The sequence below is a fragment of the Protopterus annectens genome, chromosome 5.part1 (genome assembly GCF_019279795.1).
Source record: "Protopterus annectens isolate FY-2018-M chromosome 5.part1, PAN1.0, whole genome shotgun sequence".
NCBI lineage: Eukaryota > Metazoa > Chordata > Ceratodontiformes > Protopteridae > Protopterus > Protopterus annectens.
Genome location: NC_056736.1, coordinates 347,482,729 through 347,510,221, shown reverse-complemented (window position 1 = coordinate 347,510,221; position 27,493 = coordinate 347,482,729). Strand labels below are relative to the sequence as shown.

Genomic DNA, 27,493 nt, shown 5'->3' with positions numbered 1-27,493 from the left:
ATCCCTTCTTAATTGTTTAAAAAAATCTTCTTCATCTCTATATCTCTTCTTTATCTGTTGTCTGTGTATTTCAGGCCTTTTTCTTTTGTTATGGCTGAAAACAACTCCCCCCTGTTAAAACTTCAAAAGGCACCACTGGTTTCAGAAGTGCCAGGGTAAGATGCCCAACTCTGACATGTATCCCTTATGTGTATACTGCCTGGGGAAACTTCATTTTCAGGAAGATTGTTCAGTTTGTCACGGGTTCTCTAAATGTACCCTTACTGAGAGGAATAATAAACTTATCTTGAAGGGACTCCTCAAATCTGATTTTGAAGAGACCATTTCTGGGTCCAGGACTGAAGCTAGCACATCTTCATCCTCCTCAACTTCCTCTACCAAGAAAAGACCTTCTTCACTTCCTAGCTCATCAGAACTGCCCAAGAAGGTCTCTAAGCTGACCTTGGTAACAAAGAGCTCTTCAGCACTGAAAGGTCTATATAGCTCCACAACTAAAACTGTATTGGAGCTGACAGCGACTCCATTGGTCCACTCAGTACCCTCAGTGCTGAAACACTTTCAGCTGCCTTTCCTCCCTAGGACAAAATGCTCATGAACCTTTGATCCTTTTAAAGACAGGCCACCAAGTCCCTTTCTCGAAACAAGACCTCCTAAGTCTCCTTTGACTGCCTCTATCATATCTACTAAGAGTCTCTCAGAAGCTGACGTTTTGAGAGTGGTGGATCAGCTTCTGATGGCGAGGGGATTATCCTCGGTTCCTAGCCACACTGACATCAGAACCAGCCAGTCTATGATACTTTCAATTCCTCCTCCTCCATTTCCTGTTGAGTTTTGGAGCCCCCAGTGTTGACACTCCAGACACTAACTGTTTCAGTTCCAGTAATATCCTCTTCTCCATTTCCAAGAGCTGCCTTGAGCGGCTCTGAGATTTTGCACAGGAGGGTTCCAGGGGTCGGGGCTCCCTGGTTGGGTCTGTAGTGCATGGATCAGTTTCCTTCATTTCAGATCCATCCATGTTCCTTGGTGCTTCGACCCTTGTAGCATTGACCCAGGCTTCTGTTTTGGGGGCTGCCTCTTCAGTGCGGAGTGTGACTCCGGTTCCGAAGGGAATTTATTTTGGTTCCAGGCTCCCATCCCTCTACAGGTGGCTGGCTTTTTGAGTCATGGAGAAGGCTTTGTCCATTGGGGACTCACAGTCTTTGCCATCCGTGTTGGGACAACTGTCTACATCCCCTTGATCTGAGCTGCCATCCGACTTGTCCCCAGGACAGAGGGCACAAAGGACACAGGTTGCACCCACGTTGGTGGTTTCCTCTTTGGACACCACCCCAGATCATCCCCCCGAGGAAGTTCCTGTGAAGAAGAAGTGCAAGAGAAAGCACTTAGACTCCCCAGAAGAGTCTTTCACCACAGATACTGATTTTGATGAAAGGGAAGGTTCCCCTAGGTCACCCTGATGACGTTTCCTTTGGGGATATCCTAGAAATCCTGAAACAGAGGGGTGGCTGGTCCTCCATCCAACCTTCCTCAGAGGAGTCAGTATACCTGGAGGCTTTTCATCCCCAGCCCTCTTCTTTTTGGATCTCTCTGCCTGCTGATAAGCTCATTAAATTGATTATTCAGTGGGAGTAAAAGATGCCAGATGCCATTGAGCCAATCCTCAAAAGGCCTGATCATATCTTATCAGCTTCAAAGGATGAGCCTCCCTGGTCCAAAGGAATAGCCGTTCAGGCCATGGTAATAGTGGTGACCAAAAAAAGGGAACTTGCCAAGGAAAGTCTGGCTAGCCATCCCCTAACAAAGAGTCTAGGACTTTGGATAGCTGTGGGAAGTGCTTTTATGCTTCAACGACCTTCACTCTCAGGTCCTTTAATTATATGGCATACTTCACAAGACTACAGAGGGATCTGATCAAGGAGCTCTCTGATACCCTCAAAGGAGCAGTGGCTGAATGGGTACATGATAAAGTTACTTCTCAGCTAGCAACCCTTGATGCAATTTCTAACTCATCCATGAGGCTGATTGCTCATGCAGATGAAGGGACTTCCAGAGCAGTGGGTTCAGACATAGCCATTGGAAGACATTCCTGGATGCACTTGTGCAACTTTGTGGAGCCATTCAAAGCATCTTTCATCAATGCTCCATTTGCCAGATCCACATTTTTTGGTCCCAAGTTTAAAGATACTTTAGCCAGATGTGAAAAGGATGGTAAGAAACTTTCTGCTGTAGGTATATGTTTCTCCACTTCTCAGAGGCCTTACTCCAGAAACCAAAGAAGTGGGAGAATATGGTTTAAAAAATCCAAGGGCCTTTTTAGGATTCATGCGTCAAATACTTTCCCCAGGACAGAGGGGGAAGTAATGAAAGATGCTGCCCCAGTGGCAGAAATGGACAGCAAAACCAGGGGTCCAGAGAATCATTCTCTGGTACTTCATACCAGCACCCCTGAACCGGTGCCCGATTGCCCTCCTCTGGAGGCAGTCAGGGGATGACTCTCTCTACACCAATCTGCCTGGCAAACATTAACTATGGAAAAATGGCTGCAGGGAATAATATCCAGAGGTTACAAAATACCATCAATTCTCCCATCATCCCAGAAGAAACTCCCAGACATGACAAGAAGTCACAGAGAAACAGCAGCTTTAGAAATTCAAAGACTGCTAGACAAAAGAGTCATCCAAAAAGTCCCACCAGAATAAACAGGATCTGGGTTTTACTCAAGGTTCTTTTTATTGCCCAAAAAGCAGGGGACTGGAGAACCATCTTGAATCTCATTTCATCAGACCAGATGCTGGATGGTCTCGGTACAGCCAGTGCTTCCATTTTTGGAAAAGGCCGATTGGGTGTGCTCTGTAGATCTTCAGGATGCTTATTACCTTATAAAAATGGACAAAAGCTCCAGGAGGTAATATGTGCTTCTGGCTGGGAGACAATCATTTCCAACTCAGAGTGCTGCCCTTTGTTCCCACCACAGTCCCCAGGGTGTTCACCAAATGTATGGCAGTAGTGGCAGCTTATCTCAGACTGCTAAGATTTCAAGTATTTCTTTACATCAATGACTGGCACCTTACCGCTACCACCTGGCATCAGTTAGAATGGGCAAGAAACTACATTCTACATATCTGTACATCTCTAGGTATAACCATAAATATCGAGAAATCAAGCTTGCAACCCACTCAGCAATTAGTGTTTATTGGAGCCTGTTTAAACACTGTTTCAGGAATTGCCTCACTTCCTTCAGAAAGACTTCAATGAATCAGATCACAAGTCAAGTGAATTTTACGAAATAAAGGGTTCCACCAAGATTAGTCCTACAAACATTGAGCTCCATGGCAGCATCAATCGTTCTTGTTCCCCTAGCAAGGTATCACATGTGAATTTTGCAATGGCTACTTGCTTCCCAATGGTCTCTGATGTACCTACCAATGTCTCACCTAATCATAATTACTGATCGCTCAAAAAGGATCTGACGTGGTGGCTCCACTCTGATCAGACTCTCTTGGGTTGGCCATTAATTCTTCCCCAGCCCCAACTCATAGTGACCATGGACGCTTCCCAGATGGGGTGGGGGGGGGGGCATTATCTGGGAAAAACAGTCCAAGGCATGTGGTCCCAATTAGAGGCCAACGTGCACATCAATGTTCTAGATTTGAAGGCAGTGCTGTTAGAGTTGCAAGCATTCTAAGGCGTCCTTCCTCTAGGGACAACAGCTATTCAGATGGACAACATGTTGGTAGTCTGATACATCAACAAACAAGGGGGAACCAAATCTTACCCATTGTGTCAAGAAGCCCTTAAAGTTTGGCAGTGGGTGATTTCTTCCAACTGCTTTCTCATGGCAACTCACATTCTGCCTCTTCAGTGCGGGCTGTGACTCCGGTTCCGAAAGGGAATCGATTTTGGTTCCAGGCTCCCATCCCTCTACAGGTGGCTGGCCTTTAGAGTCATGGAGAAGGCTTTGTCTATTGGGGACTCACATTCCTTGCCATCCTTGTCGGGACAACTGTCTACAACCCCTCGATCTGAGCTGCCATCCGACTTGTCCCCAGGACAGAGGGCACAAAGGTCCCAGGTTGCACCCACGTTGGTGGTTTCCTCTTTGGACACCAACCCAGATCATCCCCCCGAGGAAGTTCCTGTGAAGAAGAAGTGCAAGAGAAAGCACTTAGACTCCCCAGAAGAGTCTTTCACCACAGATACTGATTTTGATGAAAGGGAAGGTTCCCCTAGGTCACCCTGATGACGTTTCCTTTGGGGATATCCTAGAAATCCTGAAACAGAGGGGTGGCTGGTCCTCCATCCAATCTTCCTCAGAGGAGTCAGTATACCTGGAGGCTTTTCATCCCCAGCCCTCTTCTTCTTGGATCTCTCTGCCTGCTGATAAGCTCATTAAATTGATTATTCAGTGGGAGTAAAATATGCCAGATGCCATTGAGCCAATCCCCAAAAGGCCTGATCATATCTTATCAGCTTCAAAGGATGAGCCACCCTGGTCCAAAGGAATAGCCGTTCAGGCCATGGTGATAGTGGTGACCAAAAAAGGGAACTTGCCAAGGAAAGTCTGGCTAGCCACCCCCTAAGAAAGAGTCTAGGACTTTGGATAGCTGTGGGAAGTGCGTTTATGCTTCAACGACCTTCACTCTCAGGTCCTTTAATTATATGGCATACTTCACAAGACCAAGGAAGTTGAAAAGGATCCAAGTGCAGTAAGGTAGTTCAGAAATACCAAAAATCACCTGAGCCAGCCAGACAAGTTGACCTCTTGTCTTATGATACTAACATTAATACTAGACTAATTTTAACATACTGTGCTAACAGCCACCTTATATTGGACATCATTACTAAGAACTGGAATGTCTTCCGTGGTAACCATGCAGTGTTTGGCAAAGTGGGTAATAGACCCGAATTTACTTTTAGAAGAGGCAAAAACTTGAAATCTTTGCTAGAACAACCTGATGGCATTCCCATACGGACACCAGGGATGTATACATGCCAAAATTGTAATCAGTGTAGACACATCTATGAATCTAACCGATTCATAATTAATAATCATAGATTTGATTTACGCTATAGATGTACCTGCAATTCTAGGATGGTTGTATATTTAGCTCAATGCCAAAAATGTGCAGGATTCTATGTGGGGAAGACTGAGCGTAGATTACGAGAGCGAATTTATGAACATCAATACGCCATTAGCAAAGAAAAACCAGATAATGCCCTCGCCAAACACATCACCCAGTACAATGACCACTTTTTCAGATTTTTAGTGATTGACCAGATATCTGGAAACAAGAGAGGGGCTCCTTTACATTTGTTTTTGGAGGCGTCAGAATTAAGATGGCAGATTAGACTCAACGCTTATGTACTACCTGGGTTGAATGATGGCTGCTCTATTAGCAGTCTGTTAAAATTCAGAAATCAGTCTAGATAACACATTGTTTTGTATCAGTCTAGATACATTATATTTTATATTTTATTTCATTTTTCATTTTTACTTTACATATACTTTTCATACATATATTTTTTAATGTGCATATTTTTATTTATCATATTTAATCATTATTGTACATTTTAGCTTAGAGTGGTCACTTAGTTTTTTATGATTCATATTTACTGTGTGTCTCTTAGTTATTTATGACTCATATCTATTGTGTTCTTAAATTGTAATGTGATTATGCCTTTAAATTTAAATCCAGGTAACCATTTGTCTGATTGGTTAACTGATTACTAACGAGGTTCTTGGTAACTATTTAAGTTTTATTTAATTAAACTTGGTGTTGTCCTGAGACTGCTGGATTATTTCTGAACTACCTTACTGCACTTGGATCCTTTTCAACTTTCTTGGTTTGTGTTTTGTTCTACATAGTAGTTTATGGCATCTGGATCCACCAGCAGTGATGGTTTTTCCCCTAATGCTACACCTGCATTACTTAGGAGCTGCAATAGTGCTCTGCCAGCACCAGCTACTACTCCTATGGCAGCTCAGGACAACTTGTTTGATTCCTTGTTTCAAAGGATGGACTCGCTTTGTGCGAGGTTAGATAAATTGGACTCATAACAACAGGATATGAGAAACTTGATTTTGCCTTTGTCAGGCAACCTAAGAACCACTCCAGGTGATCCTACGCCAGGGGGCGTTTCATTATTGCGTGATGTTAACACACAACTGTCTCAATTGAATATACGCAAGGAAGCGAGTGTTCCGCTTCCTCCAGGCAGTACTACTGAAACTCCTCTGGGTCCTGGATTGAGTAACACATCTAACTCTAACGAACGTGCTGAAACCGGTGATATTCAATCAGCGACTGTTTCAGGTGACGATATTCAGCATTACCCAGTGCTTTCTCAGCAAATGGGACATGCAAACGACCATATGGACTCTAATTTGTTAAACGGAATACCTGTACTTGGCAACTGGCTATCGGAAGACTTCGTGTTTTCTAGACATGGGGATGGAGCAACTAATACGCGGAATCCTAACCAAGTAGAACACTACGAGGTAAATAATTCTATTACAGTCAAACTTAAATTATTTGACAAATTACTCTTAAAGCTTAAAAAATTGCAGCTTGAAATATCTTATTTTAAGGAGTGTCTTGACTGTAAAGTGATACCAAAAGGTTTAAGACACTTCCAGTACCCAACAGGGTTGGTTTTGAATTCAGATTTCCACAAGGACCTCTTAAAGTTATTTGACCAGCAAGGTTTTGACCTGTTAACACTAATGATTAAGCATTATTCTATTTGGGTTGGACAGTTAATTACAGAAATAACTGAGTTAGACAATACCATTAAAATGCATGATGAATTCAATAGGTACAATTATGATTACAGTCGATGCTTTAACAGCATCGACCAGTATTTGAATAAACTCAAGTTGAACAAAGTTAAAAAACTGGATCGTGACTGCAAGGCCTATGAACAAGGGGTTGCTTACCCCCCTCCTGCACTGTCACAAGCTTGGCAACACTCTATGGCTAATACCAACGACCCCTTTGTCGCCAATGACGGAAGACACAATTCCGTCAGTGATGTTCCAACTACTGGTATTAGAGACTTGGATTCCTTTGTAGATTCACAAACTGAACATGTAGTCAGGAGGAGTGAGAGGTTGCAAAATCGGAGGCAACAATCTAATAAAGCAACCACATCAGTGTACACTGGCCAACAGCAGGTTTTTCACAATGCCAATCGTTTGGGGGCTATTCCAAAACAACGGAACAACTACCAGCAGCAAAACAAGGGGAATTATCAGAAACTGAACCAACAGAGACTGTAACAAATACTTTTGTCAGCAATTTGAGCCCTCCCTTAGAGAATTGCTATGATGGGAGTATTGTTGCTATTGCTGACAGTAACATTTTATGTATAGACTACTTACGTTCTGAAAATATTGTTGCCCCATCACTAACATTACTAATTTAGTTAACAATACCCATACCCATTTGGATTTTATATTAATGAAGTTGTGAAACCGGTCATTACCACTAACAAAATAGGCAATTTTAACATTTATAACTTTTCCCCTGTTACGATCCCAAGTGACCTAGCAGATTTTTTTATCTAAAGGGCAAACATATGTACCTCAACAAAGGTTTGCTATAGTAGGGACTATTATTGACATCAAATTGTTCACCCGTAAGTTAAATTTCAACTTGCTGTTTGACAACAACACTAATAGCAATAACATTTACGATAATCCAACTAGGGTACCCAGTACCTTTAACCCCCCATTGCACCCTGTAATTCAATCTTTTGAAAATATGTGTGAACTTGACTTAAGGCAGAAGAACATGTATTTATCCAACATTAGAACAGATGATATATGTAGGGAAGAAATGGAACTACTTGACTTTGTTAAGGCGATAGTTTACGTATCTGTAAACCAGATAAAGGAGGGGGAGTAGTGGTGTTTGACAAAGTTGACTACTTTGATAGAATGCTTGATCTACTTTCCAATGACGCGTATACTTTGAGTTCTAGATCTGAAGTAAATAAAGCTTATCATAATATCAAAAACAACCTAGATTAAATGTTTTTTGAGGGTAGATTAGATCAGGATCAGTACAAATACCTTACTACTCCATATCCTAGGTTTCCTTGCCTTTTTGGGATCCCAAAGATACACAAGGATCTCTTTAACCCCCCTATACATCCACTAGTTGATGGACGTGGATCCCCCACATACTCCTGCGCTAAACTTGTAGATTCTATATTACAGAAATATTTGAAACAGGATGAACAAATCTGCAAAGATTCATGGTCCTTCCTGGAAAAAATAGGGGAATTGACATTCGACAAAAAATATAATTTCTTGACAATCGATGTCAAAGACTTATATACCTGTATCCCCCTACAAGTAGCAATTGAATGGGTGAGTTTTACTCTCAAGAACAAGGGTGCCCCAGTAGACGAAATCTCACTAGTTATTGAACTTCTGGACATGATCTTATTTAACAACTATTTTATGTTGGGTGAGAATTTCTATCTACAAAAAATTGGGGTTGCCATGGGTTCACCCTGTGGGGCAAGTCTAGCCAATATGGTAATGTCCTATTGGGAAAAGGAGAACGTGCTGAACAACCAAGCACTCATGCCCAAGATCAGGTACTATACACGGTACCTTGATGACATTTTTATTTTGCTAGAGGGAGGTGAAACTGACAGCAAGTTGATTTTGGACTCTTTCAACTCCTCCACAGATTTTTTGTCCTTTACTTCTAACTTCAGCGAAAATGCCATTGCATATTTGGATACATGGTTAGTGAAAAATGAGGAGCTGAATAACTATGTAGCTAGCATTTATAGAAAGCCTACACATTCTAACTCCTTCCTACATTTCAGCAGCTGCCACCCAAAGTACCAAATAAGGTCGGTAGTAAAGGGGCAGCTGGTTAGAGCAGCCCGCATGGTGAGCATTGAAGAAGACTTTCATAATGAATGTAAGCTATTAGTCAATATGTTCCTACATAGAGGGTACCCCAACCCCTTCTTGAGAGCCTAGTTAAAGAGGTTATGAATAAGAGACTGAATGGCATATACCAACCCATTCTCAAGATTGATTTAAACAGGGAGTCTACCAATACGGATGCACCCGAGCCAGCCAGACAAGTTGACCTCTTGTCCTATGATACTAACATTAATACTAGACTAATTTTAACATACTGTGCTAACAGCCACCTTATATTGGACATCATTACTAAGAACTGGAATGTCTTCCGTGGTAACCATGCAGTGTTTGGCAAAGTGGGTAATAGACCCAAATTTACTTTTAGAAGAGGCAAAAACTTGAAATCTTTGCTAGAACAACCTGATGGCATTCCCATACTGACACCAGGGATGTATAAATGCCAAAATTGTAATCAGTGTAGACACATCTATGAATCTAACCGATTCATAATTAATAATCATAGATTTGATTTACGCTATAGATGTACCTGCAATTCTAGGATGGTTGTATATTTAGCTCAATGCCAAAAATGTGCAGGATTCTATGTGGGGAAGACTGAGCGTAGATTACGAGAGTGAATTTATGAACATCAATACGCCATTAGCAAAGAAAAACCAGATAATGCCCTCGCCAAACACATCACCCAGTACAATGACCACTTTTTCAGATTTTTAGTGATTGACCAGATATCTGGAAACAAGAGAGGGGCTCCTTTACATTTGTTTTTGGAGGCGTCAGAATTAAGATGGCAGATTAGACTCAACGCTTATGTACTACCTGGGTTGAATGATGGCTGCTCTATTAGCAGTCTGTTAAAATTGAGAAATCAGTCTAGATAACATATTGTTTTGTATCAGTCTAGATACATTATATTTTATATTTTATTTCATTTTTCATTTTTACTTTACATATATTTTTCATTCATATATTTTTTAATGTGCATATTTTTATTTATCATATTTAATCATTATTGTACATTTTAGCTTAGAGTGGTCACTTAGTTTTTTATGATTCATATTTACTGTGTGTCTCTTAGTTATTTATGACTCATATCTATTGTGTTCTTAAATTGTAATGTGATTATGCCTTTAAATTTAAATCCAGGTAACCATTTGTCTGATTGGTTAACTGATTACTAACGAGGTTCTTGGTAACTATTTAAGTTTTATTTAATTAAACTTGGTGTTGTCCTGAGACTGCTGGATTATTTCTGAACTACCTTACTGCACTTGGATCCTTTTCAACTTTCTTGGTTTGTGTTTTGTTCTACATAGTAGTTTATGGCATCTGGATCCACCAGCAGTGATGGTTTTTCCCCTAATGCTACACCTGCATTACTTAGGAGCTGCAATAGTGCTCTGCCAGCACCAGCTACTACTCCTATGGCAGCTCAGGACAACTTGTTTGATTCCTTGTTTCAAAGGATGGACTCGCTTTGTGCGAGGTTAGATAAATTGGACTCATAACAACAGGATATGAGAAACTTGATTTTGCCTTTGTCAGGCAACCTAAGAACCACTCCAGGTGATCCTCGCCAGGCGTTTCATTATTGCGTGATGTTAACACACAACTGTCTCAATTGAATATACGCAAGGAAGCGAGTGTTCCGCTTCCTCCAGGCAGTACTACTGAAACTCCTCTGGGTCCTGGATTGAGTAACACATCTAACTCTAACGAACGTGCTGAAACCGGTGATATTCAATCAGCGACTGTTTCAGGTGACGATATTCAGCATTACCCAGTGCTTTCTCAGCAAATGGGACATGCAAACGACCATATGGACTCTAATTTGTTAAACGGAATACCTGTACTTGGCAACTGGCTATCGGAAGACTTCGTGTTTTCTAGACATGGGGATGGAGCAACTAATACGCGGAATCCTAACCAAGTAGAACACTACGAGGTAAATAATTCTATTACAGTCAAACTTAAATTATTTGACAAATTACTCTTAAAGCTTAAAAAATTGCAGCTTGAAATATCTTATTTTAAGGAGTGTCTTGACTGTAAAGTGATACCAAAAGGTTTAAGACACTTCCAGTACCCAACAGGGTTGGTTTTAATTCAGATTTCCACAAGGACCTCTTAAAGTTATTTGACCAGCAAGGTTTTGACCTGTTAACACTAATGATTAAGCATTATTCTATTTGGGTTGGACAGTTAATTACAGAAATAACTGAGTTAGACAATACCATTAAAATGCATGATGAATTCAATAGGTACAATTATGATTACAGTCGATGCTTTAACAGCATCGACCAGTATTTGAATAAACTCAAGTTGAACAAAGTTAAAAAACTGGATCGTGACTGCAAGGCCTATGAACAAGGGGTTGCTTACCCCCCTCCTGCACTGTCACAAGCTTGGCAACACTCTATGGCTAATACCAACGACCCCTTTGTCGCCAATGACGGAAGACACAATTACGACAGTGATGTACACACTACTGGTATTAGAGACTTGGATGCCTTTGTAGATTCACAAACTGAACATGTAGTCAGGAGGAGTGAGAGGTTGCAAAATCGGAGGCAACAATCTAATAAAGCAACCACATCAGTGTACACTGGCCAACAGCAGGTTTTTCACAATGCCAATCGTTTGGGGGCTATTCCAAAACAACGGAACAACTACCAGCAGCAAAACAAGGGAATTATCAGAAACTGAACCAACAGAGACTGTAACAAATACTTTTGTCAGCAATTTGAGCCCTCCCTTAGAGAATTGCTATGATGGGAGTATTGTTGCTATTGCTGACAGTAACATTTTATGTATAGACTACTTACGTTCTGAAAATATTGTTGCCCCATCACTAACATTACTAATTTAGTTAACAATACCCATACCCATTTGGATTTTATATTAATGAAGTTGTGAAACCGGTCATTACCACTAACAAAATAGGCAATTTTAACATTTATAACTTTTCCCCTGTTACGATCCCAAGTGACCTAGCAGATTTTTTATCTAAAGGGCAAACATATGTACCTCAACAAAGGTTTGCTATAGTAGGGACTATTATTGACATCAAATTGTTCACCCGTAAGTTAAATTTCAACTTGCTGTTTGACAACAACACTAATAGCAATAACATTTACGATAATCCAACTAGGGTACCCAGTACCTTTAACCCCCCATTGCACCCTGTAATTCAATCTTTTGAAAATATGTGTGAACTTGACTTAAGGCAGAAGAACATGTATTTATCCAACATTAGAACAGATGATATATGTAGGGAAGAAATGGAACTACTTGACTTTGTTAAGACGCATAGTTTACGTATCTGTAAACCAGATAAAGGAGGGGGAGTAGTGGTGTTTGACAAAGTTGACTACTTTGATAGAATGCTTGATCTACTTTCCAATGACGCGTATACTTTGAGTTCTAGATCTGAAGTAAATAAAGCTTATCATAATATCAAAAACAACCTAGATTAAATGTTTTTTGAGGGTAGATTAGATCAGGATCAGTACAAATACCTTACTACTCCATATCCTAGGTTTCCTTGCCTTTTTGGGATCCCAAAGATACACAAGGATCTCTTTAACCCCTATACATCCACTAGTTGATGGACGTGGATCCCACATACTCCTAAGCTAAACTTGTAGATTCTATATTACAGAAATATTTGAAACAGGATGAACAAATCTGCAAAGATTCATGGTCCTTCCTGGAAAAAATAGGGGAATTGACATTCGACAAAAAATATAATTTCTTGACAATCGATGTCAAAGACTTATATACCTGTATCCCCCTACAAGTAGCAATTGAATGGGTGAGTTTTACTCTCAAGAACAAGGGTGCCCCAGTAGACTAAATCTCACTAGTTATTGAACTTCTGGACATGATCTTATTTAACAACTATTTTATGTTGGGTGAGAATTTCTATCTACAAAAAATTGGGGTTGCCATGGGTTCACCCTGTGGGGCAAGTCTAGCCAATATGGTAATGTCCTATTGGGAAAAGGAGAACGTGCTGAACAACCAAGCACTCATGCCCAAGATCAGGTACTATACACGGTACCTTGATGACATTTTTATTTTGCTAGAGGGAGGTGAAACTGACAGCAAGTTGATTTTGGACTCTTTCAACTCCTCCACAGATTTTTTGTCCTTTACTTCTAACTTCAGCGAAAATGCCATTGCATATTTGGATACATGGTTAGTGAAAAATGAGGAGCTGAATAACTATGTAGCTAGCATTTATAGAAAGCCTACACATTCTAACTCCTTCCTACATTTCAGCAGCTGCCACCCATACTACCAAAAAAGGTCGGTAGTAAAGGGGCAGCTGGTTAGAGCAGCCCGCATGGTGAGCATTGAAGAAGACTTTCATAATGAATGTAAGCTATTAGTCAATATGTTCCTACATAGAGGGTACCCCAACCCCTTCTTGAGAGCCTAGTTAAAGAGGTTATGAATAAGAGACTGAATGGCATATACCAACCCATTCTCAAGATTGATTTAAACAGGGAGTCTACCAATACGGATGCACCCGAGCCAGCCAGACAAGTTGACCTCTTGTCCTATGATACTAACATTAATACTAGACTAATTTTAACATACTGTGCTAACAGCCACCTTATATTGGACATCATTACTAAGAACTGGAATGTCTTCCGTGGTAACCATGCAGTGTTTGGCAAAGTGGGTAATAGACCCAAATTTACTTTTAGAAGAGGCAAAAACTTGAAATCTTTGCTAGAACAACCTGATGGCATTCCCATACTGACACCAGGGATGTATAAATGCCAAAATTGTAATCAGTGTAGACACATCTATGAATCTAACCGATTCATAATTAATAATCATAGATTTGATTTACGCTATAGATGTACCTGCAATTCTAGGATGGTTGTATATTTAGCTCAATGCCAAAAATGTGCAGGATTCTATGTGGGGAAGACTGAGCGTAGATTACGAGAGTGAATTTATGAACATCAATACGCCATTAGCAAAGAAAAAACAGATAATGCCCTCGCCAAACACATCACCCAGTACAATGACCACTTTTTCAGATTTTTAGTGATTGACCAGATATCTGGAAACAAGAGAGGGGCTCCTTTACATTTGTTTTTGGAGGCGTCAGAATTAAGATGGCAGATTAGACTCAACGCTTATGTACTACCTGGGTTGAATGATGGCTGCTCTATTAGCAGTCTGTTAAAATTGAGAAATCAGTCTAGATAACATATTGTTTTGTATCAGTCTAGATACATTATATTTTATATTTTATTTCATTTTTCATTTTTACTTTACATATATTTTCATTCATATATTTTTTAATGTGCATATTTTTATTTATCATATTTAATCATTATTGTACATTTTAGCTTAGAGTGGTCACTTAGTTTTTTATGATTCATATTTACTGTGTGTCTCTTAGTTATTTATGACTCATATCTATTGTGTTCTTAAATTGTAATGTGATTATGCCTTTAAATTTAAATCCAGGTAACCATTTGTCTGATTGGTTAACTGATTACTAACGAGGTTCTTGGTAACTACTTAAGTTTTATTTAATTAAACTTGGTGTTGTCCTGAGACTGCTGGATTATTTCTGAACTACCTTACTGCACTTGGATCTTTTTCAACTTTCTTGGTTTGTGTTTTGTTCTACATAATACTTCACAAGACTACAGAGGGATCTGATCAAGGAGCTCTTTGATACCCTCAAAGGAGCAGTGGCTGAAGGGGTACATGATAAAGTTAATTCTCAGCTAGCAACCCTTGATGCAATTTCTAACTCATCCATGAGGCTGATTGCTCATGCAGATGAAGGGACTTCCAGAGCAGTGGGTTCAGACATAGCTATTAGAAGACATTCCTGGATGCACTTGTCCAACTTTGTGGAGCCATTCAAAGCATCATTCATCAATGCTCCATTTGCCAGATCCACATTCTTTGGTCCCAAGTTTAAAGATACTTTAGCCAGATGTGAAAAGGATGGTAAGAAACTTTCTGCTGTAGGTATATGTTTCTCCACTTCTCAGAGGCCTTACTCCAGAAACCAAAGAAGTGGGAGAATATGGTTTAAAAAATCCAAGGGCCTTTTCAGGATTCATGCGGCAAATACTTTCCCCAGGACAGAGGGGGAAGTAATGGAAGATGCTGACCCAGTGGCAGAAATGGACAGCAAAACCAGGGGTCCAGAGAATCATTCTCTGGTACTTCATACCAGCACCCCTGAACCGGTGCCCAATTGCCCTAATCTGGAGGCAGTCAGGGGACAACTCTCTCTACACCAATCTGCCTGGCAAACATTAACTATGGACAAATGGGTGCAGGGAATAATATCCAGAGGTTACAAAACACCATCAATTCTCCCATCATCCCAGAAGAAACTCCCAGACATGACAAGAAGTCACAGAGAAGCAGCAGCTTTAGAAATTCAAAGACTGCTAGACAAAAGAGTCATCCAAAAAGTCCCACCAGAATAAACAGGATCTGGGTTTTACTCAAGGTTCTTTTTAGTGCCCAAAAAGCAGGGGACTGGAGAACCATCTTGAATCTCATTTCATCAGACCAGATGCTGGATGGTCTCGGTACAGTCAATACTTCCATTCTTGGAAAAGGCCAATTGGATGTGCTCTGTAGATCTTCAGGACGCTTATTACCTTATAAAAATGGACAAAAGCTCCAGGAGGTATCTGTGCTTCTGGCTGGGAGACAGTCATTTCCAACTCAGAGCGCTGCCCTTTGTTCCCACCACAGTCCCCAGGGTGTTCACCAAATGTATGGCAGTAGTGGCAGCTCATCTCAGACTGCTAGGATTTCAAGTATTTCTTTACTTCGATGACTGGCACCTTACCGCTACCACCTGGCATCAGTTAGAATGGGCAAGAAACTACATTCTACATATTTGTACATCTCTAGGTATAACCATAAATTTCGAAAAATCAAGCTTGCAACCCACTCAGCAATTAATGTTTATTGGAGCCCGTTTAAACACTGGTTCAGGAATTGCCTCACTCCTTTCAGAAAGACTTCAATGAGTCAGATCACAAGTCAAGTGAATTTTACGAAATATAGGGTTCCACCAAGATTAGTCCTACAAACACTGAGCTCCATGGCAGCATCAGTCGTTCTTGTTCCCCTAGCAAGGTATCACATGTGAATTTTGCAATGGCTACTTGCTTCCCAATGGTCTCTGATGTACCTACCAATGTCTCACCTAATCATAATTACTGATCGCTCAAACAGGATCTGACATGGTGGCTCCACTCTGATCAGACTCTCTTGGGTTGGCCATTCATTCTTCCCCAGCTCCAACTCATAGTGACCATGGACGCTTCCCAGATGGGGTGGGAGGGCATTATCTGGGAAAAACAGTCCAAGGCATGTGGTCCCAATTAGAGGTCAACATGCACATCAATGTTCTAGATTTGAAGGCAGTGTTGTTAGAGTTGCAAGCATTCTAAGACGTCCTTCCTCTAGGGACAACAGCTATTCAGATGGACAACATGTTGGTAGTCTGATACATCAACAAACAAGGGGGAACCAAATCTTACCCATTGTGTCAAGAAGCCCTTAAAGTTTGGCAGTGGGTGATTTCTTCCAACTGCTTTCTCATGGCAACTCACATTCTGGGAGGTCCAATGTGATAGCAGACAAACTGAGCAGAACCATTCTCATGCCTTATGAGTGGTCTCTACATTGTGTGGTGGCGAACAAGATTTTTGTCACTGGGGCCAACCTTGCTGTGACCTTTTTGCATCTCCCCTAAACAACAAGTGCAGCAGTTACTTTGCCCTAATCCCCCCTCCCAGGGAGTCACCCAGAGATGCTCTTCTCCACAATTGGCCTCCCGGTCTCCTCTATGCCTTCCCCCTACTCCTTTGATATCCCAGTTTCTAAAGAAAGCCAACAGGTCACAGAACTCAGTAATCCTCATTGCCCCTTCTGGCCTCAATAAGTTTGGTTTCCCTTCTTTTGGCCTCATCTTCTTCAGAAACCAGGGATTCTAGGCCCAACTCCAGATCTGCTGCCCCATCCAGAGGGCATAGTTCATCTGAATCTCCAACAACTCAAGCTCACTGCATGGCTTCTCCAATTTCCATGATTACCAGGCATCCTTCCCTTTCTTCTTCTGTCTGACAAATTATTGTCGTTCATCACAAACCTTCTACCAGGAAGCTGTATCAATGTAAATGGGAAAAATTTGCTAACTGGGCCCATGACAGTGGACTAGACCCTTATACCAGTCCTGTTCATAAGGTATTAGATTTCCTGGCTACCCTTTACCAATCTGGTTCCTCTGGTTCAACAATTAAAGTTTATCTAGCCATAACTTTCAACTTTCATATGGGTTTTAATGGTGCTTCTCTAATGTCACACAAACTTTGTAAAGCTTTTTTAAAGGGTCTCCTAATGCTAAGACCTCCATTTAAGGAACCCATTCCTCCTTGGGATGCAAATTACTATGAATCCTTTCAAACCATCAGCGACTTGTGACTTAAGATATTTGCCTTGGAAAACTTTATTTTTGGTGGCTATTGCATCTGCCAGAAGAGTATCTGAGCTTTAGGCCTTATTTTGCAAACCTCCCTACTTAATATTTCACAAGGACATGGTAAAACTTAGGACAAATGCAACCTTTTTGCCAAAGGTTGTTTTAGAATCTAACATTAACCAAACTCTACAACTGCCAGCCTTCTTCCATAATTTTTCTAATAAAAGGGAGTATGCCCTTCATTCACTAGATGTCCACAGACAGGTACATATCTATTTTCACAGAACAAAGGATTTTAGAAAATCTGACCAATTATTTGTGGCATTTTCCTCTCTTTCATTAGGTAATCCTGTTTCAAAGGTTACCTTGGCCAAATGGCTTAGAGACTGTATAGCTTTCATCTCTCATTCTAGAGGACTCCAACTTTCACATCCAATTAAAGCCCATTCAATGAGAGCTGTGGCAACTTTCTCAGATTTTCATGCCAGAGCATCTTTGGACAATATCTGCACAGCAGTCACTTGGTCTTCTCCTCATACCTTTATCAGTCATTACAAATTGAATCAGGTCTAGAGGGGACGGGCATCATTTGGCCTGATGGTGCTTAGAAATATTCTTCCGTGAAACCTCCCAAAACTAAAGTAGCTGGGGACTCTGTCCTATTGTCAAGGATTCAGTGAAGATTAACAACATCAGATAAAGAAGTTATGTCTTACCTTAATGTTCCATCTGTGTTGTCGATGTTCACTAATCCTTGACATCCCCACCCTCCTTCCCCCAACCTGAGACACTTAGTGGACCTGATTTTCCATAGCTAACTTTGTATTGAGGGCACATATCCAGTCTCTGACTATTATATATATTATTTAACTATAAATTCTGCTTGTTTGTCTTCTACTATGTTGGGCAAACTTGATCTGAGGTAATTTTCAAGAGGAGCACTATGGGTAGTGCCTGGCTCGAGAGTTTGGAAAGCATGAGCTGGAATAAACAGCTGAGTTGGTTCTGAGGCTCAGAACTGAGCCCACTGTCAAGGAGTAGTGAAGATCGACAAGACAGATGGAACATTATGGTAAGACATAACATCTTTTTTATACTGATTTTTCTGCAGCTTAAAATGCTGAAGGACATTCATAAAGGTTACCAGAGCATACAGACTACATGCACACATAGTGTAGTCTTTCTGAGTGACTAGAAAGTGGAAAAAATATGGTCGAGATATTCTTGAATACAGATCATTTACACTTAGTGTAGGTGTTCTTGAATCTGGCCTATTATTTAGATATGTGTGCACAAACTGCTACACAGTCTGTCATATTCTTATTCCTAAAATCCCTTGAATGTTTATGAATTCTCACTTTACCTTTCCAGCTTATCCGAACAATTTATTATCTTTATTTATTTATTTATTTATTTTACATTTGTTTACCGGGATAGTCCGACTGGATACATGTCCATTTTCAGTGGAGGCACGGGGAGAAAAGTTCCACATAGACAAAACATACATTGATTATGCAAGAAGTTAAAAAATAAAACTCCACATAGACAAAACATAAATTGATTACATACAAAGTTAAAAACAACAAATAGAATATATGAAAACAAAGTGCTTATTTACATTACATACATTGGATATTACATACATTGGATATGTAGTGTTCCCTAATAGGGAGTTCACAATTCTCATGGACAGATGCAGTTACAAGTTAGATTGGATACAGAGCTTGGTGGTGTAGTTACATGTAATGATAATTACTGGGTTGGTACACAGGCATAGGCAGTTCACTTTGAGGTGCTGTTTGAGGGTTTTTTTTAAAGAGACTTTTAGAGGCGGCTGACCGTAGGGGTCTCAGGAACTTCTGCAAACAGCTGAATGTTCACTACACTTAATGTGAGGTACTGGATCAAGGGGAAAAAACAGGATAACTCAAGTAGATAAACACCTCTGGTTGACAAAAGTAACTGCAGACAAATTCACATTGGGTTATACATGCACATTTATGCAAGAATTTAAATCATTCTTAGTACCTTTTGGGGGAACGGTTATGCTCCACCTTCACTGGGATTCAAAATTGCTACCTGGTTACTAAATGCATATGACTAGCTACTATCTAGCAAGCAAATAATCATTTTAAAGGTTAGACTCAGCTGTAATGCACAGCAGAAAATGCCTAAAGCAACAGGTATTGTTTTGTTGATTCTTAGCACAGTAAAAGCATTTAACTGCAGTGTGGCCCTGTTTCCATACATAGTTTTTATTTACACACTAGTACCAATTTTAAAATGGATGCATATTCTCACCGGATGTTTCACAGAGTAGTTCATGATGATATAATCATTTCCCATCGGTAACCAGGAACGCAAAGTGATGACATCTCTGTTCTTAAGAGGTTTGGGGCACTTCCCTGTTTGAAAACACAAACACAGATATTTAATATAAGCTATTAGTATCACAGACAATGCTTTCTATTTATTTTCTCAAGATGTCAATTTTTTTCTCAATTAATTCTTTTAAGTAGTTATTACCAGAAATGAGTGTTGTTTTAATTTTAATCAGAAGGAATGCATTCTAAATAAATCCTGACCATTCTATCAACTAAAGAATCTCAAATAATTTCTCTTAAATAGTCATGTCAAAGGACTGACATGTATACCCTAATAAGTTGGACAGCTTCCAAACCTTTCTCAAGTTTTCTTTAAAACATGTCTTATAGGAGATTTGACTGTAATTATTGTTAAGTGAAAGTAAAATCTGCAGCCTGCACCTCTATTAATTTAGTGAGCTTCCTACTGTCAGATTTTAATGATGACAAACTCAGGTACAGGCTTCTAATTAAATGCAGCATTAATTTCACACTCATAGGAAACTCCAACTTGCTTAAAGCTTTTCTTAAAACATCATAATACAAAGTATGTAATGAAATTACTTATTCAGTCATGCAGATCAGAGAGCTAAATTAAAGGCATTTTACTTCTTGAACTGTAAATCACAAGGAAAGGCATAAATAAACATATTAATACGAGAGAGGCAGACCTCAGCATTTTACTGACTGATAAAGTTGCCATTTTCACTCATCATATAAGACTATAATACAATACGGGGACAGACAAATGGTACAGCTATACAATTCAAAGGTTCCGTAGCATATCACTGATACTCCATACTGCAATGAATTCTACCCCACGACACACTTTATGTTTATACGTTTTTCTCTAGGATCAGCAAGGTACAGCAGTTCCATTTGGGATTTGCATATGAAAAGATTAAACACTCCCAACTAATGAATTCCACTTCATCAGTCAAAGAGACAGACGACTAAAAGAGCTAATCAATCTGTTGAATCTCAAACCCCCTTACTCGCTCGTAGAAGTTCAGTTCACAGTAAACAACTCGGCAAATTTAGTAAAGCCCAAAAATTGCAAAGAAGACGTGTACAAGTTCCACTGCTTTTACAAAGATAACGCACAAGTCTGAGCAAGATTTTCCCTCCTAAGTGCTCCTTGCTGTGCCTTAAGACAGGCAGATGAGCCTAATACACTTCAAGGAATGTTATTTACTGAAGCGGAAAGAAACCCACACCCACTGTTTCCTAACTCACATGGCCTGAGGACTGATCTTAAAAACACTTGCAGTATTCTGAAAAACAGAAAATATTGACCTGCATAATAACATCTTCCAGCAAGGCCCTGGCATATTTAACATTATTGAACTCTGGCTGTAACCCAATGCATTTTTCCTTGCAAACCTCCACAGAGAGTCAGTTTGTCTCTGAACATATGATTCAGGAGTAAGATCTACTAAAACTGGTTTCACAGCAGTCTAGTTCCCCCTCTTGCTTGCACCATCCTAATTATCTTTTCATCCACATATAGAGAGCACTCCCAAATATTTAATGTTGAAAACTAGCTATTTTTGAGAGGATGCATTAACTTTTAGAAAGCAGCTGTCTCCTACCCCCTGAAAACCTTAATTATCTTGAAGATCTGTTCAGTGGCTCCATTCAACAGGACACATTTTCTCATCTCTGGAAAATTTAATATGAATACACTTGGTAAATATGGTACCCCATTACTATCCTTCTGAAGGACCACCAAATCCTCACCTGAACTCACCGTCAAGCCAAAAGTCAATCATGATTGGATGTATTTTTGAAAACAAACCAGAATATTAAATGCATCAATTCCTTCTTCTAGTCAGAATGGCCACTGCTGTATAATGTTCTTTTGTCTGAGATAGATTATTAGGGCACCAGCTGGTGACAGCGGTGAACAAGACTTTCTGGAAGCCCTACAAAAAAGGGCCTGTGATGCATTTTATCACAGCAAGAACCCACTGTGGCACTTTATTTATCCCAACCATCTCTCAACTTTTACCTAACTCACATTTATTTTCCATCCTATTACTGCTTTAGATTCCCTGCTCCTCTCTTTGTTGTGCATGCACAGCTATTGCATGGGTTTCTTTATTTATTTTTATTTTATTTTACATTTGTTGACCGGGATGGTCCGACTGGATACATGTCCATTTTCAGCGGAGGCCCGGGGAGAAAAGCTCCACATTGACAGTAAGTTACATACATGTTACATAGATACATATTGTTTCATTTAGTAATTAATACAAAAGAGGAGAAGACATGAAATATATGTATTATAAAAAAAATGTCTTAGGAATAACAAACACAGACTACAACATAAACATTTTATATCCTGGGTTGTCCTTTTAGCAAAGATTTAAGGGCTTCCATATATGAACAGAAAAATTCACAAGGAAATATGGGGTTAGGTCAATTGAGAAAAAAGGTCTAAAGTTTTTATATTTGGATAGTCCTGTAGAAAAGAATGAACTTGGCTTACTGAAGAGGAGTTAATCTGGGTTTGAGCATTGGCAAAGCCAATGTGACTTAAAATGGTATTTTAGACTCTTTGTGAATTGGGTTAGGGAGGTAGTAAGAGTGAGGTTGAAAGGAAGGGAGTTCCATATTTTTCCAATGGCGTTGGCAAACAGTTTATCACCCCCTGAGTTACAGGATTTGACTGTTTGTACAAGTAGCCTGTTTGATGAGCGTAGACTGTTGAGATTGGTGTAAGGTATTATTACATTTTTCAGTGCAGGAGTGTTGTCAGGTTGCTTGAGAATTTTAAATGCTTCTATGAGTTGGTTCTGCTGGAGAATGTTTGGTAATTCTATCCAACCGAGGTTTCGTAGGTTAATACAGTGATGGGTTCTATAGGGCATGCCAGTTGCAAATCTGGCAATATGAGTATAACAACATGAGAGTTTATTTAGGTCAGATTTGTTAAGGTTAGTAAGCATGGGGAGGCATATAGAAGGGTAGAGAGAAGATGTGAGCGGGCAATGGCCACTTTTGCAATTGGAGTTAGGAAGGATTTTATTCTATATAGTGACCCAAGTTTCTTGTTAACGGTTTTAATAGTTTGGTTAATGTGCATGTCAAATCTAAGTTTATTGTCAATGGTAACTCCTAGTAGTTTAGTATAGGAGTCTGGGGAGATAATAGTCCCATTTTTGGATTGTATAGTAAAGGATATTGGAGTGGGTTTATGGGTTGGATGGAAGAGTAATAGTTTGGTTTTGTTTGGATTCAGGATCAGTTGACGTCCTGATAGCCAGTTCTCTACTGCAGTAAAATGCATTGGGTTGTGGATATTAGGTTAACTGGAGATGTATCAGAACAAACTAATGTTGAGTCATCTGCATATTGAATACAGGTGGCCTCAGGGATGGCTGTGTAGAGGTCATTAATAAAGACTGAAAAGAGAAGAGGTCCCAATATGGAACCTTGAGGAACCCCTATGGTATTTGCTAAGAGGCTAGAGAGCTTATTTTGCCAGAGTACAGCTTGTTGCCTATCAGAAAGATAGGCATGAAACCAGTCCAGTGTTTGGTTGTCTAGGTAGAGAGTTTTCAGAGTGTGATGAAGTAGTCGGTGGTTAACCATATCAAAGGCCTTTGATAGGTCCAGAAAGAGAGCTGAGGATATTTTTTTGTTATTTCGGTTATGGTTTATTGTGTCAGTAAAAGAGAGGAGGGCAGTAGTTGTACTGTGGTTGGGTCTGAAACCATGTTGTGACCCCCATTCCCAGGATAGATTAATACACACACATTTTCATCATCCACTGAAGCTGACTATCGTAACTGAATAAAACTCCAGGAAGCAAGAACCTGACACCCTACAGCTTTTCTGTTGTAATAGTTGCATGGGTTTCTTTCATGCGTGACCCCCACACCCACTTGGGATTAACTACAATACACATTTTCCACTTCATCCACTGAAGCTGACTATCGTAACTAAATAAAACTCCAGGAAGCAAGAACCTGACACCCTACAGCTTTTCTGTTGTAATAATTGCATGGGTTTCTTTCATGAGTAACCCCCACCCCCACTTGGGATTAACTGCAATACACATTTTCCACTTCATCCACTGAAGCTGACTGTTGTAACTAAATAAAATTTCAGGAAGCAAGAACCTGACACCCTACAGCTTTTCTGTTGTAATAGGTGAATTGCAACTTAGTTTTTGTTAGGTTTTAAGGCTTAAAATGTGTATGCACAACATCAGTGAAGGGTTCCAGCCAACTGACACTAGATTGGGCCAATACCTTGAATCAGCCTTACACACACACAGTCCAAAGCCTTTACTGTTTACATTAGTAAATTTTGCTTTTGCTTTCAGCATAGTCTCTAGACTAATCATAACTCTCTCTAATTTACTCTGCAGGCACATAAACATTGCTGTTTGGCAGTTTTAAAGTATTCCAGAGCTACTTCAATTAAGCTTTTGTTAGATGCTGATATTTTAAGCTTAGTACTCACCTTTAAACTGATAATTTTTTCAGGTCTTCTCCCTGTGGGGCTGAACCCGCTCCGTTCGCTACACTCACTCCGCTCCCCTCCTTCTGAGAAGAATAACCTGCACAATTTGCCAAAGCACCATTTCCCAGTGTGGTGATGTACAACCCAACCCAGGCCCAGCCCCCCTCAGCTCCAGCAAACCTAGCAAATCTCTTATGCTATCAACCATAAATCTCCAAAGCCTTAGGAACAAGATACCTGAACTCCATGCCTGGATTTCTAAGTACATCCCAGATATTATAGCAGCTACTGAAACCTGGTTGAAATCATATATAAAAGATGCTGAATGTCTCCCCCAAAGCTACTCATGCCTAGAGAGTTGATCGACCCAACAAGAGAGGAGGAGGAGTAGCAATACTTTTCCCTAGCAATTACACATTAATCCCCTACTCAAAACCAACAACCAACTTCTCCCCAGCCGAAATACTAATCTCTATATTAAAACTTAACAACCATAAAAACATTTGCATAATTGCTCTTTATATTCCCCCAAGAAACAACATACCAATATTAGAAAACATACTTGCTTGGACTTCCCAAAACATAGATAATGAAACCATCATTCTAGGTGATGTAAATATTGACTGGCTAGATATAAGCCACAACAACCCCTCAAAAAACATAAATCTTTACAACTTCTCCCAACTAATTGAAGACATCACTAGACCTCACAAAATTTACAACCGGGGCTCCACAATAGACTAGATATTAGTATCCCACCATTTCAATGTCATCAGTGCAGGCATACTACCTAATACCATTAATGACCACCACCCAGCATATATCATATGCAAAACTACTCCAACCACAGGCTAACACCAATACAAATCTACCAGAAATTTGACTAAGTTCCAATCATCCATATTTAATGAAACCTTAGCTAAAGTAAACTGGAAACCTCTCAAATCCATACCACTTAATGAAGCTGTTGAATTCTTTAACTCAACACTTCTAGACATCCTAAATAGGCAAGCACCCACCCACCAAAAACGAATAAAACATAACCATGCATGCTGGCTCTCAAAATCCACCAAAGAAGTAATGTCCACAAGGGATAAAATCTGGAAATCATGGCAGAAAAACAAAGACCCCCTCAACTCTACTACATTACAAGCAACTCCGTAACCAGGCAAAACATCTAATAACCACTGATAAAAAAGACCACTACTTCCACCTACAAAGCCAACATAAAAATAATCCCCAAAAATTCTGATCCTCCATCAGCCAGCTATTACACCCAGGCTCTCAAAGCAATCCATCCCCTGACCCACAAAAAAACTCCCGCTGAACTTGCTACCCTCTTCAATTCCTACTTCATTGACACCATGGCTAACCTAACCACCACCTTTCGTACAGTTAACCGCACCACCACCAAGACAGCTGATGACCAAATCATCCCAGAAAACAAGTCTACCCTTAACACTAACCTAAAATTCTCCCCCATACCCACCAGCACAATAAAAAAACTTTTACTTAAGCTAAAACCCTGTACTCTGGCCCCTGACAATCTACCTTCACACTTCCTGCAGCTAGCAGCAAACTCTATAGCTTATCCCATCAGCATACTCATTAACAGATCAATTAAAGAATCCCTTGTCCCAGACATCTGGAAAAAAGCATTCATTCTTCCCTTACACAAAGGTGGCACCAACACAGACACCACAAACTTTCGACCCATAGCAATTCTCTCACCCCTCTCTAAAATACTGGAAAAATGCATCCATGCCCAACTCCTCAACCACCTGCATGAAAATCAAATTTTATCACCCACTCAGCATGGTTTCAGACAAGGACACAGCACCACTACTGCCCTCCTATCCTTCCTTGATACAGTTAACCGGGCACGGGATTCTGGTAAAATAATTGCTTCACTTTTCCTTGACCTCTACAAAGCTTTTGATACTATTTCCCACACTATCATACTCTCTAAACTATCCACCCTCCACATTTCTCCCCCTACCCTACAGTGATACAACAGCTATCTTTCCAATAGGCAGCAATCCAACAAATGGCAACAGTCTTACTCTCCCTTCCTCAATACATCCACAGAGGTACCCCAAGGCTCCATACTTGGTCCTCTCTTATTTATTAACAACTTTTACACCACTCTCCCACAATGCTCAGTAATCCAGTATGCTGATGACTACAATAATATGCACTGCAAATTCTAGCTCTGAACTCCAGCAAATTACCCAGAATGCCCTCACATCTACTGAATCTTGGATGCTTAACAATCATCTTGCCCTAAATAAAAAAAAAAAAACTAAACTAGTAAGTTTTACTCCTAGGAAAACCACTCCATTTGTTAAAAAACTCTTCACTATACAAGCCCAAGACAATACCACTATAGAAGTTGTCCCACACACTAAATTACTAGGCATTATTATAGATGAAAACCTTAACTTTGACCTACACATAAACAATAATATCAAAAAACACACCAAAAGCTTGGTATGCTCTACAGGCACCAACACTTTCTTAGCCTCTCTACTAGACAAACCCTTGCAACTACCTTTTTATTACCCTCTCTCCTTTATGGTGCCCCTCTCCTCACTAATATCTGAAATTCTACAAAATCCAAACTTGCTATGTGTTACAACAGAATAGCAAAATTTGCCACCAAGGCCACATTCTCATCCCACCATTGTAAGTCACTGAAACAATTAGGGTGGCTGGAACTCCCCCACCATCTCTCATTCACCCAACTAACTACTGTGCACAAAATAATCTACAGACCCAAAGACTGTCCTGCTCTCTCAACTGTATTTGCCAAATACCATTTCAGCAGGCATCTAAGATCTGAAAATCATCTACTTCTAAAAGTAGATAAGCCCACCTTACCTGCTGGTCAACTACTCTATGCCTTCACCATCACCAAACTATGGAACTCACTTCCGCCTTCTGTAAGACACACAGGCAGTACCACCACCTTCAAACAAATGCTGAAAAATCATCTCAACTCTTCCTGGCTATGTTCCTGCTCTATAACCTAACCTCTTCACTCTCCATATATGATTACTAAACTCCTATGTCTTTTGCTACTAGTGAATGATGATATTTCCTCCATATTTATTTTTATCTTCACTTGTTGATTCTGGTACAATAATACTGATCTCTGTTTATACCAATCTGATTGAATTCATTGAATTCTGCTTTTATGTATATTTTCTGTATATATTGCTGTAATCAAACAAACTAGATTCCTGCTTTTACGTATAT

General features: G+C 40.0%; 1 protein-coding gene across 1 annotated transcript in view; it reads right to left on the bottom strand.

Moving 5' to 3' along the window:
• STARD10 (StAR related lipid transfer domain containing 10) overlaps nucleotides 1–27,493 on the bottom strand; it is a 686,474-nt gene that overhangs the window by 237,847 nt on the left and 421,134 nt on the right. The window contains exon 3 of the mRNA XM_044073027.1: nucleotides 19,701–19,804. Coding sequence (XP_043928962.1) covers nucleotides 19,701–19,804 — 104 coding nt within the window. The remainder of the gene's footprint in view (nucleotides 1–19,700; nucleotides 19,805–27,493) is intronic.